Source organism: Saccostrea echinata, unplaced genomic scaffold (assembly GCF_033153115.1).
Source record: "Saccostrea echinata isolate AGI-Se365-2 ecotype Australia unplaced genomic scaffold, CSIRO_AGI_Sech_v1 ptg000009l, whole genome shotgun sequence".
Lineage (NCBI taxonomy): Eukaryota > Metazoa > Mollusca > Bivalvia > Ostreida > Ostreidae > Saccostrea > Saccostrea echinata.
The window spans coordinates 46,534,360-46,550,370 of NW_026889758.1; the positions used below are offsets into that span (position 1 = coordinate 46,534,360).

The 16,011-nt window shown below is 31.9% G+C and overlaps 1 protein-coding gene across 1 annotated transcript; it reads right to left on the reverse strand.

Annotated features, from left to right (window-relative positions):
- Positions 1 to 238: 238 nt before the first annotated feature.
- Positions 239 to 15,736, reverse strand: LOC133183828 (zinc transporter 6-like). The gene is made up of 13 exons (XM_061318730.1): positions 15,597 to 15,736; positions 14,941 to 14,981; positions 14,697 to 14,780; positions 13,601 to 13,685; positions 12,717 to 12,759; positions 12,288 to 12,353; positions 11,261 to 11,341; positions 10,339 to 10,374; positions 10,098 to 10,241; positions 9,772 to 9,891; positions 8,375 to 8,477; positions 7,536 to 7,652; positions 239 to 737 (listed from the first exon to the last, which is right to left on the reverse strand). Exons 1-13 carry the CDS (start codon positions 15,667 to 15,669, stop codon positions 306 to 308), a joined length of 1,425 nt encoding a protein of 474 aa, XP_061174714.1. The 5' UTR covers positions 15,670 to 15,736; the 3' UTR covers positions 239 to 305.
- Between the last annotated feature and the right edge of the window lie 275 nt (positions 15,737 to 16,011).

Genomic DNA, 16,011 nt, shown 5'->3' on the forward strand with positions numbered 1-16,011 from the left:
GAGTGGTATTTTGAAACAATACTTCACATGCCCTGGTGAACTGGACTTACAGATATATAGAAATATGATGGACAACTCACTCTCCTGGAGTAAAAACTAAATTGAGCTAAAAATCACTTTTTTTCTTTTTAAATGTGCTCACTTCTTCTCAAAATCTGTGTATAAAGTACACATCCGTTTGCAAACTGGAATTCATTCACTGACTTGGAAAAATTTCTGCCCCCCCCCCCCTCCCCCAAGACAATTGTTCTAGATCTTGTAGGCATCTAAGAAACTGAAACTTATTAGTTTTCATAGATAGACTTTCAATGGCTATGGCCATGCCCCTGATGACTGTGTCCATGACCTTGATGACTGTGTCCATGACCTTGATTACTGTAAACTTGATAACTTGAGTTAGGACTACTTGGTCCATACACAGATGACCCCCTAATGGGAGTAGATGTCCTCTGGTCTTGTGACACATTACTAACATCTTGAGAAAATGGTTTGATCACTTTGTATCTTTGAGACTGATCCAGATTGGGTGAGAGTCCTCTCTGGCTCCCTGTTGTGGGAGGAAATGGGGAAGGAAAGGAGGACCCTGCCAGCAGGTTATAGGATGAAGCCCTCGTCCAGTCATCCTTGAATATCTGTACAGTCAACTGAGACACAAGGTTAGAAAGTCTATTGTAGACATGGGCCAGCACCATTTGTTCATCGGCATCTCTTCTTACCCTCACTTGTACAGAACCAGCCTGCAAACAATCATATACATGACCTCAAATCCAGCATTTATAAACTTCAGATACATGTACTATAAAAATCTCACAAACTGAACAAAATGATTACTTTCTGACTACTTAAATGCTACTAATTTTCTCTATTACTTAATTTAAGAGGTTTAATCTCTTTTGGTTTTAGTCTTATTACACAAACTAGGAGAATCAAATGTACCAATTACTGTAAACCAACTATTATTCGCGTCATCTTTTACTCGCGAATCATCAGTTTGAAATCCATCTGCGACAATTAATTTTCGCAACTGAGGAACCATTCTCTACAAATACAAAGCAAAATAAATATTTCCCAGCTATTAATATTCGCAGGTTAAAGTAGGTCACGAAACTCATGGATATTTCTCGCCCACGAATAAAAGTTGGTTTACAGTAGTGTGCTATTTTATAGCTTCCAAATAGTTGGAATTTGGAAATTAGATAAACCTGCTTTATTCAACATGGATGATACCTGATCTATCTACATTTTTGTTTCATTCTCAATAAACATTTTTTACTTTATTTCCAACAAAGACACTTATATTAAACTAAGAAATCTCTCATTTATCTTTTATACCATATCAAATTCAGTTTGTCCCCTTTGAGAGGAAAAAAAACCCACACCTTATTGGCTGACCACCTCATTTTGAGAGAGTCATCCGGTTTCCTGTTCAATTATTTATTAAAATGGTAATATTTCTGTCTCATCACGTCAGAAGAAAAGAAATTTGTTTGTATATTATTACCCTGTTTATACATATTTTTCATTCAAGAGGATATTAGACATCTGACAAGCCAACATAGATCAAAGCTCATCATACAATCATTTCTCGGAAATCTCACTCCTTCTAAGAGAGCTTCTACAGCAGGTTTGCTAATTGGACTTGTAAGAAATCAGATATTCTAATAGTTGTATGTCTCTTGAAATGAAATATGGTTGTCCGGGGGTTGACTTTGCATTTTCCTTTATTATAAAGAATATCACTCTTTTTTTTGTATCTTGCATCAATATTTGTTTCTGATGTTTTCTTCTTCATGAAATCTGAAATAATTACTTCATTTTTTCAAGCACTTACCAGGTATGCTTATTTAAGTAAAGTTTATTCGTTGACTTATTTTTTCTCTACCTGTATAATTTCTTTTTCTTCCCTTATACTTAAAGAAAATGTTAAGAAGTAACAATAAAAATCCATTTTTGTCCAAAAAAAATCTTGTTCTCTGATATTGTTTGAGTTACCTCCTGCCAATTATTTGCATATTTCACTAGAACATCACATTTCAGCTTTATGGCCATAGGAAAGTCCTAACATACCTTGTTCTTTACAAACTGAAAATTTGATTCTAATAGCACTATTTGAAAAATTAACAGCTTTTACAACAGGTAAATTTGCCCCCCCCCCACCCTTTTTTTTTTTTTTTTTACCAAATTAGAATCGCAGTTTGAGCAAAAGGGAGTGATTTATAAACTAACTGCACTTCTATCTATGTGAACTAAAGCAATAATTGTAATTTTTACCTATTTAAGATGACACATTTGAATTATTTACCTGTTTTTTCAAGCAATCTACATATCTAAATAACCTTACAGGGGAGGCAAATACAAATGCTGTTCTTATCAAACATTGGAAGTAAGTCAATATTCACATGTCTGATGTGCCATTTTTTACCAGTGTAAAACATAGACTGGATCTCCTTACTTATTAAGCTACAAAGAATTTTTATCAATCACTTGTAATATTAATGTAACAATGGAGATGCTGCAATGTAAACTCAAAAGAGATTGAATAATCACTTGTATTCAGACCTTTGTACTCCAGAAAATATATTTAATCACATCAAAATTAGCGCCCCTAATAGTATGTTAGTTGGCAGTATTGATTGGAAATAAGAATCTTTTACTTCTAAAATGACACAACACTTCCTTTGGTCATCTCTTAAATCAGTCATACTCCTATGAATGTAGTCAAAAATGTATGGATGAAGTGTATGTCTCCTATATTTTGTCCAGTTGACTGACTTTACAAGGTCAGTACTTACATATGAATCCATTAATGTTCAGGATGTAGAACATCAAAATGACAGCATATCTACTGTACTTGAAAAATGGAGTCTATGATGAAAGAATGATTACGCTTAGTGTACAAAAAGTGGCCCCCGGTAAACTGCTCAAATAAAAAGTGTAGAAAATAGCCTCACAAGATTAATAAAACAATTCTCCCATGTCTTAATCCCAACCTTGCAAAACTACAAGAATCAAAAGTTTTTTTTTAAAAAATCTACAAAACTCTGGCTATTTTTTTTTCACTGTAAATGGGTACTGTCTGTGTAGATCACTAAATTTTCATAACACCTTATTTTCACATGGTATTCATTAACTCATAATTAGCAAGACAAAATTTTCACAAATTGCAGTTACTGCTCTATATAATCTAACGGAATACTAATATACGTGAGAATGAAATTTTCCCGAGCACACTGTCTCGCATAATTATGCAAAAATAAAGTTATCGCAAATAAAAAGCGATTTACAGTACTTACAGTACATGTCATTGACCTAATTATGACCTGTTGAATATATAAATTTATCACGTGATTTGTAGAGTCAGGAAACTGTGAATACAAAAAAGCAATAAAATCATGTGACTTAGCTCTGATCAGCATTTCAATGAAAGTGACCAAATCAGAATGTTTCTTTTCTGATCGATCAACATCAAATAATATTTGTTTCTGCCAAATATTGTGGCCTCTGTTCTGTGGTATATTGGAGTTCGAAGACATGGTCCACATCTTAGAAATTGCATCATTCCTAAAAATGTTCTGGATTGTAAGAGTATCGGTACAAGTACCATGTTGGTAATATACTATGGAGCTAATTGTGACACCAACATTCTTCCAAATAAAAACGATTTATTTAAAAAGTAGAAAAACAAGATGTGTTTGTGAAACACTGATGCCCCCGTATGGCAGCTTATGGCGAAGGTTAAAGTTTCTCAAATGCAAGTCAGAATCCAGGCCAAAAGATAAAAAATGTTAAATTTGAAAGCCCTAGCTGCAACTGTTCAAAAGTTATGGCGAAGGTTAAAGTTTTTTAAAAGTAAGTAAAACATTAAGGTCAAGGTCAAAGTTGTTGGTATCCAAAGGAAGGTCTTGTCACAAGGATTACATATGTAAAGTATGAAAGCCCTAGCACCAACCATTCAAAAGTTATGGCCAAGGTTAAAGTTTTTCAAAAGTAGGTCAAACTCCTATGTCAAGGTCAAAGGGTCTAAGTGGTTGGTATCCAAAGGAAGGTCTTGTCACAAGGATTACATATGAGAAGTATGAAAGCCCTAGCACCAACCATTCAAAAATTATGACCAAGGTTTAAGTTTTTCAAAAGTAGGTCAAACTCCTATGTCAAGGTCAAAGGGTCAAAGTGATTCGTATTCAAAGGAAGGTGATGTCACAAAGATTACATATGTGAAGTATGAAAGCCTTAGCACCAACCATTCAAAAGTTATGCCTAAGGTTAAAGTTTTTCAAAAGTAGGTCAAACTCCTATGTCAATGTCAAAGGGTCTAAGTGGTTGGTATCCAAAGGAAGGTCTTGTCACAAGGATTACATATGTGAAGTATGAAAGCCCTAGCACCAACCATTCAAAAATTATGGCCAAGGTTAAAGTTTTTCAAAAGTAGGTCAGACTCCTAGGTCAAGGTCAAAAGGTCAAAGTGGTTGGTATTCAAAGGAAGGTCTTGTCACAAGGATTACATATATGAAGTTTGAAAGCCCTAGCTCTAACCGTTCAAAAGTTATGGCCAAGGTTAAAGTTTTTCAAAAGTAGGTCAAACTCCAAGGTCAAGGTCAAAGTTGTTGGTATCCAAAGGAAGGCCTTGTCACAAAGAATACACATGTGAAGTTTGAAACCCCAAGCACCAACTGTTCAGAAGTTATGGCCAAGGTTAAAGTCTCATAGAATTTTGCAAAAGTGGGTCAAACTCCAAGGTCAAGTTCAAAATGTCAAATATGATGGTTCCCAAAGAAAGGTCTTGTCACAAGGAATACACATGTGAAATATGAAAGTCAAAGCTCCAACCAACCAAAAGTTATGGGCAAGGTTAAAGTTGACAACAGACAGACAGACAAACAGACAAACAGATAAACAGACAAACAGACAGACAGGACAAAAACAATATACCCCCGGGATCTTTCGATCCGGGGGCATAAAAATTACAAAACAAACACTAACATACACAATCAAAAAAAAAAAAAAACTGACTGAATTCAGAAGCAAAATTCCTCGGGATTTTACTAAGGATTGCAAAAAATTGTAAAAATTATTATCATTTCTTTTTGGTTATTCTGTACCTGAGTACTAAGAGAGAGAGAGAGAGAGATGGTTGATATATTCTCCACCTATTCTGTATATTAATGAGACACATCTACAATCCAACTCAGGTGAGCACAAAATTCCAGACTTAACACCAACAAGTGGGCATTTAAATAACCTTTAATAAAACTAAAGCACAGTTCTCAACATACATTTTCGCAGCTATTGTACCACAAAGGCAACAAAGTAAGGGATACATATAAAATAATTCAGTTTTAAATCAATTTAACAATATCAGAGGGGTCAAAAAGAGGAGCCATGGTATTCAACTTACATGGAAACATTTTTTTAATATTTTTTGTCCACCTTTATAGTATAGCCATGATCCGCCATGAAAACTTAACTTTCAACTAATTTGTTTGCATTGTATCATGCATTCCTAAGTTTTACTCTTATTGTGTCATCTGCATTGCACATAATGATCACCATGTTTATTGTCTAATAGGACAATAGACAAGGGAGGAATCACACTTTCAGAAAAAAAACCCTTTTTCAAATCATGCCATCATGAAATGATACATGTATATCTCAATAAGATACATGTAAACCATCAACTAGAGTTTTAATGGTCAGTTCAAGCTCAAAATCATCTCTTTGCCCCCCCCCCCCCCCCCCTTAAATGTGCAGTAATTAAATGTGTAACAATTTAACTTGATATTTGGGTAAAATAACATCTTTAAAAAATCATTTGGCACAAACACTGATCTTCAAACTAAATTTTTGAAGAACAAATCATGGCTAACATGTATGTTAATTGTAATGTAGTAAGAATAAAGCATGTTCTGTGATCATGACTTGCTTCAATTTCCTTTTAATATGCAATATTTCATATGTGGTTTTCTTGATGGTCATCCATTCAATTTATTTTGTTTTTAATAAAGTCTTGTTGATCTGTTCTTTTTTAATACAGGTAATTTCATATCTGTCAGACTCTCAGGGTGCATGATATGGTAAAAATGATATTACAAGTATGATATTGCAAAACCATTATCTTTTTATTACAAGGAGATAAAATCCAAACTCATTAGCTGAAAATGTATAAATTACCAGGCAAATCCTTAAAATGATCTTCTATTCAATAACTCTGGACTCTAAATGACCTCTCAAAAGCAATTCATTATCTTCTTCCCTTTTATCAATAATCCTTTTTATTGCATACAGGTACAATTTTTTTTTAAATAAACCTAACTGAATAATATACAAGTAAATAAATCTAGAGTTCTAGTATATATTTTATAAGTAAATTTGTACATCTTTAAACTGATCATGAAAATTTTTCATGTACTGGGTATGAATGCCTTCTGTTTTATTTTAAAGAGTTAGTATGATATGAGAATACTATATTTTAAAGCAATATGAGCTGCATTTTTGAGTTTTATTTTGTTGTTAAAATGTGATTTTATAATAAATCTGTATGTAACTTAAATCTTTATGATCAATTAATCTAAATTAAGTATTAAATTGTTTCAGAAGAAAAAATTCTGTACATTGGAATGTATAGTATTATAAAAGAAATCAATATTGTACAGGACAACAATAATGTAATTTTGCTTCAATTAAAGCTTAAAATAAGTTCTTCCATCACAAATATAAAAAATAAAAGTTTTTTCTGTCATTGATATAGTAAATTACAAAACTGCAACAAAAATTTCTGACATCAAAGTTGCAGCTCATATTGCTTTAAAATTGTGAGGGATAACATGGCAGTTTGTAGAGCATAAACTGCCTCAATCTGTTTCATATTCTGGTGATGAGTCTAAGAATTAAAACAAGTCTTTATATAACAAGCTATGCAAGGACAGCGTTTGTGTGTGATGTATTTATTCATTCTAATTTTATGAATAAATGGTTTTGCTTAATGATCTTCACATCAGGATTATGACCTTGGATCAAATTTACAACATGACTTATAGGCAGATAAAATTAAGAAATTATAGCACGTTATTCTAAAATATGAATTGGTGATGATAAAAACCTTGATCTGTGAGATATGAAATTGAATAAGAATTTGTTAACAATCTACAAAGCAAGAACAACTACTGTGTAACAAAACATTCTTATATTACCCGGTACCTTGAATCAGTTATGGCACACCATAAAAGCAAGAAACATATTAAGTTTGACATTCTTTGTTGATGCTATAGGGATATGAGTGGGGAAAAATATTTCAATGAACTTGTCTATTAAGAAAATAAACTAGACAACTGAGATATGAGATTACAAATAGAACTAATGTTTGAAGTACATGTATGTATGTTACTTGATTGGCAAAACATGAATAAATAGAGGGCATGACAAATTCTAGCAAACATACAGACAACATGAAAAGCACCATCAAACCAACAGTGAAAGAATCATATATACATGACTTCCATTTTTCCAGGCAGGGGTAGGAAAGGGCTGAAAATACTCACCAGGGTCCCAAATGAGAGAGTCCAAAAATGTTCATGTCTGAACTCCAGTACCCCATCCAGAGTGGAAGCCTCCCTCAACACCTTGTCCAGCTGTCCCAGGATGTGTGAAGGGGCAGTCTAAAAGCAGACAAATAATGGTAATCATCCAAGGACAACTCCCCTTTTCATTAACATTGAAATAAATAGAGACTTCTTATCTGTAGAGTCTGGTGTTGAACTTCATTTAATGTGACAATATTACTTAAAATATACTTCAGATGAAATAATGAACTCTGTGTAGCCAATACTTTAATCAATAGGTATTGACTCCATTTTGTATAAATTTTAACATCCAGTGATGTAAGTACATGCTCAGTGTTTTTCCAAGCTTGCCAAAAGACCAGAGTTGATGCAATTGGTCTTCAATGTGCAAATAATGACCAAAACAGTAATGCAGAATACACTTGAAGATTTTGATATTGAACATCTTAAGTCAATGGAAACAAATTTGCTAAAAACAAATGATATTGAGAGAAAAGCCCTATCATCTTATACCAGTAATTAAATGTATCATCTTGAACTTAGACCACAAACCAAAGTTTGACCTTGACCTAATTTGACCATGCAGTTTTAAGATATACTAATACACAGTTTGAATGATATGTTTATATCCAACATTAAAGTTGTAGGCAGAAAAACAGAAAGAGACACCATAACATTGAGTCCCAAAATCTTTGGTGTAGGAGGGTATGAATGATTATTAATTTTATGAATCACTTTATGCACAGTATCACTCAAAGTTATTCTGTAATTCATTGAAAAGTGTATATTTCATTTTGAATATCAGTTTTTGTTATTACCTGCAGCAGAATCTTGCCTGTGTAAACACTCATAGGAAACATAGTCCCACACGTTTTGATGGCTATTGCCATTGCTGCCCAAGTATCAGCTGAATAGTATGACCTAGAATAAATGGCAAGGAAATAACATACAAACAACTGAACTTTTTGAAAAAGAATATGAACAATTAAACTTATGAAAAAAGAAAGAAAATAATTCATACTAAAAATACATCCATAGGTCATGAATGCCCCACCCAAGGTGTATTGCAACATGAAAAGAAATGTACCATCATCAGTCAGAGATAAAAGTAAAATATGAAGAAAGCAGGAATAATTTTTTAAACTTTTTTTCATATACGGAACTCTTTACTGTGCAGAATGCAAAACAATTTATAGCAAGGTCAAGGTCATATGGAAGGTCAAGGTCAAAAAATTTGACACAGTTGAATAGCTCTTAGCAGTTTGTATGTTTGAAGTTTGAAGAAAAATCTGGAACAGTTTCTCTGAAACAAATGCAAAAATAGAATGATGGAGTCAAGGTCATAGGAAAGGTCAAGGTCAGAAAATTAATATAGTTGAATAGCTCTCACTAATTTGCAACAGTGTAAGGATTTTGGTATAAATATCCTCAATAATTGCTTTGAATCTAGGCTTAATGCAAAATATGTAATAGTAAGGACACAGGGGAGTTTAAGGTAAAAAAAAAAATGACAGAGTTGAAAAGTTATCACCAATATGTATCCGTGTACATGTTCTATAAAAATATCATGAATAGTTACTTTGAAACTGAACTAAACCAAAAATAGGGAAAAGTAAGATTAAGGTCTTTTCTTTTCTAAACTAAAGGTGTGATTGACAGACAGACAGAAAGATGGAAGACAGACATGACTATCACTATATGTCCCGGCCAATACATGAGGGGCAGAAAAATGTTTAGAAATTACTATTTTAAACTGCAAATAAAATTATTCCATATTTTCTGTAAGAAAATGATTCCAGCATTCTAAACTATGATGCGTTTAAATTTCAAGTCAATTGACAATATATACAGTATTAAAATGAATCAAATGTGTGTAAATCTAATTGACTGCTTTACTGATAGCAACCATCTGAACAAAACCCTAAATTGTTGACAGCCAAAATTTTAATGACAAAATTTAACAGAAACTGTTGAATTTATATTTAACATTCAAACAGGTCTACAGAGCAAATCCTCACTCTGAAGCCTTACACATACAGGTGAACTTAAGTATCTAGAACACTGATATCTCATATACCATGGATAGGTCGAAGTGATATAGAAGTCCCAACAACTTATTCTTAAGTATTTTACCCTCGATATCTTGAATCATTAAATATCTCAGTTTTTTCTCAGTCCCATCAAGTTCGAGATAACGAGGTTTGACTGTACTTACTTTGTATCTACAAGGATATATGTGAGTATTAAAGCTATGGCTCCTGTACATCCAATCAGTGCAAAAGGGTTAATCCTTGGTAGCAGGATTTTACTTAGACCAGGAATAACATGACAAACACTGGAAAGAAAATAATGCATAATGTACTGTTATGTAACATATTGGGATACTTAAAAAAATAATTCTTGATGCATGTAAAATATTTACATACATGTATATACATGTGACCATGATTTGAAATGTGACACAATTAAAAAAGTGTGTACAAAGAAAAGTAACTCAGATGTATTGTCAAACTTGTCCATATTTTTTACAACGGCAGTTACCTTTCACTCATATCAGAGACATGTTCCTGAAGCCAACTAGAACTAGAAGCATGTACAGTGTGGTTTATGGCTTTGTTGTTGATACTGTATGTAACAAACATGTGCAGAAAAAAGGCAAATACAGTTCCTATCATAAGTCGTCCCCTGAAAAAAAAAAAGCAGTAAATGCATCTCATAGATGAATAACACTACAAATTAAAACCAATCAAATATTTGTAAATCTCAAGGAGTATATACATACGTGTGGATTTCTGGAGGGATCAGCAGTCTTTCAATGCTGAAAAAGGCAAAAAAGATCCAGTAATCAAGAATACTCCTCACAAATTTTATATTTAAGAAAGAAAAAAAAAACCCAGAACTTTCATTTGTGTATGGCAGTGTTTATACTCAGTCTTGTGAAATCTGACGTCATCAATCATCTGTAAGGCAAATATTCCTCAGCCTCATAGTTTGTAACATTCTTCATTTCACCAAACTCTGAATACCATTTTGATTGTTTAAATTGGATGCAAAAATAATTTATCCCACCAGAGGAAAAATTTCCATATTGATGCTTAATCAACTTTACAATGTGTATAATGAAGTACTGATGTGATGATTGACTATCTGACAAAAGCAAAAATCCTTCTTTGTTATATGTAAACACTATAACATAATAATAACTCATTATTGATATACATGTATCTATTGCTGTCAGTCACTAAGGACCCAGAATTGTTCTGCACAATTTAAAATTAAAATTGTATCTCCTAACATTTTCCCCAAAGTTATCCAGTACTTATAGAAAGAATTTTAATTTTATAAATTAATGTGTAGTACACCTTTCATGTTCCTTATTTTTTAGTTTGAAATAACTATATATTTATCTAAAACAAAGGACCGTATTGATACGTAAATATACCTAGATATATGACATACATCGGTCTAGAAACAGTAGGTAAACAATTTTTAAAAATACTTTATATACTGTTTGATGACAAATATTAGAATACAAATAGAATAGTAGACTCAAATATTCAAATACTGATTTTTTGGTATTCGTTTCAGCTCTAGTTAAAATACCTTTTTAACCAGTTTTTCACTGCATAACTTTTGGCTTGCATTTAATATTAATGCAGAGAATACGTGTATTGTTTTTGTGCTCAGTCAGCTAATTATTATACCTTTCCTTAATGATGAAAAGTGCACCAAGCTGAGCCAGCATTGTACTTGCAAAGACAGCTAATACTTCAAATCTCTCATACCTACAAAATCATTGGATCATATATATTTCATGGTGTCTATTTCCAACATCCTTAATATAACATTAACAAAGAACAAATATGATTATCAATATTAAGGACTAATGACCCTCTGCTCCAAATTTCACGAAATTTTTTTAAACTTCCCAACATTGATTTTCATCAAGAGCTATAGCATCAAAATCAAATGAAAAATAGTATGAGGTATGAAGCGCTGCTTATTTTTTCAGATATGATTTTTATGTCAGATCATAGTATGAAGAAATTTTAACACAGAGATTAGGAAGAGTAATAATTTATTATCACAACATAAAATTAGGAATATGCGGTGTATATGAAAATAATATTTACTGTCATACCTACTAAATTAATATTAGAAATCATAATGAAGCGCAGCTTCCAAAGTCAGAATATCACGTTATATGTCGTTTTAAGAAAACAATACGTCTGTTAGCAAGAGTTATCTTTCTTATAAATATTTTTTCATTGGAAAAAAAATGTAATACTAATAAAAAATCTATATTTGGTGCTTGATACATTAAACCATTTTTAAAATGATCGTTAAAAAGATAGAACTTATTCAATTTTTAAGAGTTTTAGAACTGGATTTAAATGTTTTTTTTGTCAAACATAATTAAACAATTTGAAAAGTACCGTCAAAGGAAATATAAGGTAATGTTTCCATCTTATGTTAAGTTTGATCGAATTGGCTGCTCAAAGGTCTCGATAATAAAACTCTGATAAAGTAACTATGAGTAATACTAGGATATTTTACTTGGAAAGTTATCTCTCTTATCAGAGGGTCGGTCCCCCTTAAGAACAGTTACTACTGAATTTTTACTTTAATGTACCTGATAATCTTAACACTTCCTGTCATTAACTTTGAGTCTTTAAACAATCACCTGAAGAAATTTACCTTATCTCTGTTTGTAATATGAAGGAGACTTACCCGAATGAATAGGCAGGTGAGGGCTTCTGCATCTGTACCCACAAACTCAGCAGGCAAATCAACAGACTAGATAAATCATTATCAGAGTTCAATAAATATACATTTATAAGAAATTTTAATTAGTTAGGGGATCAATGTTCATGGGTAAGCAAAATTTTGTTGGTTCACAGGGACATAATTTTCTGGGTAACTCGTAAATACAGAAGATTCAACAAATAAGTATGTTGACAAAATTGTTCATGGGAATGTAAATTCATGGATAAGGGTGACCCACGAAATTCACGAACATTGATCCTCCATGAACAATGATGATTCCACAGTAGTTAAGTACCAGTTGGTTTATTAAAACAAGAAAAAAATGTCAGAACTTTTTAAAATCAAGTTTTCAACATTATTAAAGCAGGAAAGTAATGAAATTCATTATCTTACCTAAAAATATCATAAATGGTGAGATATGTGTAAGCTGTAAGTGCTACAATTAAATAAGAATATACAGTCAGTACTGGAATTTTTTATTGACAAAAAGTGTGTTTTTTTTCAGTTATTTATGAATTTTTGATTGGGATTAAGCAGTTCAGGTTATTAAAGCATCTCTGTATGTGAACTAACATTAAAACCATCTTCATTTTTTTTTTATTATTGATTCAGATAGCTAAGGGCCCTTACTGTCACATAGTCATGATTTATGCTACAATTACCCACAAATTATTAAAAATTAAAATATTCATATATTCATATATATATATTATTAAACAGTCAAACCTCATTATCTCAAACTCAATAGGACCAAGAAAAATCTTTGAGATATCCAAGGGTTTGAGACATTGTGGGTGAAATACTTATCTTTAGGACACTTGCAGTATTGCTAGTACCATGAAAGTTACAGGTATATTGAAGATTTACTTTGAACGTGTGCGATGCAGTGCGAGTGTTGTGAAACGGATACTTAATTTAAAAAATTGTACTATGGCCAGGATTGTTTTGAACATGCTCAAAAAATTTGTCATGTTTGGTGGTTTGCAACAATTAAACATGAATAAGCAAGATATCACACAACTACTTCCAGGATGAACCTTGAATTGCTGTGATTTTTAAATTCATTATTATTGGTAATCATCTCACTAGATTGTGACAGACAGAGGCTTAAGCTTCATCTACCCAAGTCTATGAGGTAATATATAACACATTCTGCTGCAAAAACATCTTACCATTCTTTTGTAAAATGTTTCCTGTAGATATACTAAATAAATTCAACCAACTCTACTTATGTGTTCACATGTTCTATATACTGTAGTATGTTAAAGGTCACTCACCCATACTGTTGGTTGCATGGCACCAGAGAAATAAGATGACTGTACCAAGGACATTCAATCCAAGAAACAGAATGATCTTTCTTGACTGAAAAGAATAAATTTAAAGATATAAACATATCATGAACATACAGTGAGAATGCACAACTTATTTTGTTGACCTGTTAATCAAGGATGGTCATTATCAAAACAATCAAGCATGTAATTGGCTTACGTTGTCTCTGAAACCTTGTATGACATACCATATAGTAACTAAATGAAATAAATAATTATATACCATATAAGCAGAAATTTTAGCGAGGATCCAATTTTGGCATTTTTAGTGAGGGTGTTGAGATTGCTAAAATTATATATTGCTTACAATTTATTCCGCATTAGAAGTTACCGTTATCTTGCTATGCACTATAAAATTGCTAAAATTACTTGCCGCCAAAAATTACTCATTTTTAAGGAAAAATCACTAAATTTGCGTCTCGCTAAAAATTCCACTTATACGATATACATACATATTAATAAAATAGTCCGTAAGTTCTGTGGATTCTTTCCGTTCTCTTTAATTTATAATCCGGTGGAAGTTCAGGCTGTTTCAGTAGACCTGATGTCACAATGTAAAAATAAGGTTTGTTTATATTGCAGATTTCTCTTAACATAGTTTTTTATACAGGAGGTAATAACATTATCTCTGAAGCTTTGGATGACATAAAATTTAGTATAGTTTGGGTAAATTCTGCTTTTGTATAATCCTTCATTCTATGACATTAAGCTCCTTTTTTTGGCAGGAAAAATGATAGTTCTTTGCAGCATTAAGAATATATATATTCTGTTGAAATGTTTATAAGTCAAATATGATTGTACCATGGAATTTGTTCAGATGAAACATTCAGGCATGTAGGTCCTCGCTACAATCCATCCAAATTTAGTTTCTTTTTTTTTTTTCCTTCTCATTTTTTTTTTGGAGGGGGGGTATGAATTTTCTATTGGATTTTGGGGGGTTAAAAAGGGTAAATACATAATCTTTCTTTTTTTAAGTCTGAACAATTTTATGAGTGATTTTTCTTTACCAAAAAAAGAAGATTTTTTTTACCAAATCCAACATTACCTGTTTGAGCCTTAAAACACTTCTGAATTCTCTTGTGATGCTTCTGATAAATGATCTCTGGGGGCCAAAGGGATAAATGGTTCCCTGTAAAAAGTCAATATTATGTTCAAGCTATTTATTTATTTATTTCATATGACAAAAAATATTCTTTTTGATGATATACATATAATGAGAAATTGCTCAAAGTGAATCATAATATTTTCCAATCAAAAACGATTATAATGGAGCAGTTTTACAACATTACCATTGGCCCAGTGTGATCATGTTGGTGTTCATGGTATGTGTCTGTAAAGAAACAAGTCAAGAAGATTACAACTAACACTTGATCTCGTTAGCAATGGGAAATGAAGAAATTCAAGCATGAGGTCATTCTGATGTAGAGTAAATAGTAATAAAGAAAAAATCTTGCTAAGAGACTCAATATAAATAGATTGTTTAAACTTTTACATTTACTTTTACATTTTATTTTTTATTTATTTTATTCATTACGTAATACTTATCAGATTAAATGCAACCAAAGCTATATATTCTACGTATATATGTGAAAGCAACAGCAGTACGTCTATTACAGTAGTTTAATTATAATATAACCTACAATCAGTCTACAATGTATTTTAACCATGTCAACAGAAATGTTGCAGTCTTGCTCAAGGTCTGCAAATTTTTTTCATCAGAAATTCATACACCAACTACTGAAGAAACACAAGGTTGTGCTGTTTAGAAGTCAGTACATTTTAAAATTGTTTTACTTATTTATTTACCTATTTATTTATTTTTACACATGGGGGTTGGGGAGAATATCTCAGTATCTGTGTGTAATTTCGAATTGAACCCCAGTGTCAATGTACTAATCAAATCTTTATAATTTCCAGAAATAAATCTAAATAATCACATAATTACCTTTGCCTAGGTCTAATGAAACACTGCTGCTAATTAAATCTGGTATAGAACTCATTGAGTTGTGTGTTGTCATTTTATGGTCCAGCGAGAGTTATCCACTCCTTATTTTCAAGTTAACTCGTGTATAAACTATTCGAAAGGAGACTTGAAAACTGTGATACTCAAAGCGGATATATTTATTTAAAAGTTGAAAAAAATAATATATAAATTTAAGTTGTTCTGCCAAAGTAGGAAAAAACATTTTAAAATTTTCAGTACGATCGAAGCAGTTTGTGATCGAGGACTTTGCATTTTGTTTACAAGCGTTTGCATGATCAAGTTTACCTATGTGTAACGGATCCGAAAGGTGTCATTGACAGAATCCTATGTTTTACGTTTATTGTTTTCAATACTGACAGCAGTGCAGTACATTGTA

Bases quoted from the DNA above. Each gene is read 5' to 3' on its own strand.
- LOC133183828 (XM_061318730.1), bottom strand. From the start codon at position 15,669: ATGACAACACACAACTCAATGAGTTCTATACCAGATTTAATTAGCAGC. The intron at 14,982-15,596 runs GTAATTATGTGA...GTTTCTTTACAG, and splicing joins TTCATTAGACCTAGGCAAAG to ACACATACCATGAACACCAA. The intron at 12,354-12,716 runs GTAAGATAATGA...TGATTTATCTAG, and splicing joins ACCATTTATGATATTTTTAG to TCTGTTGATTTGCCTGCTGA.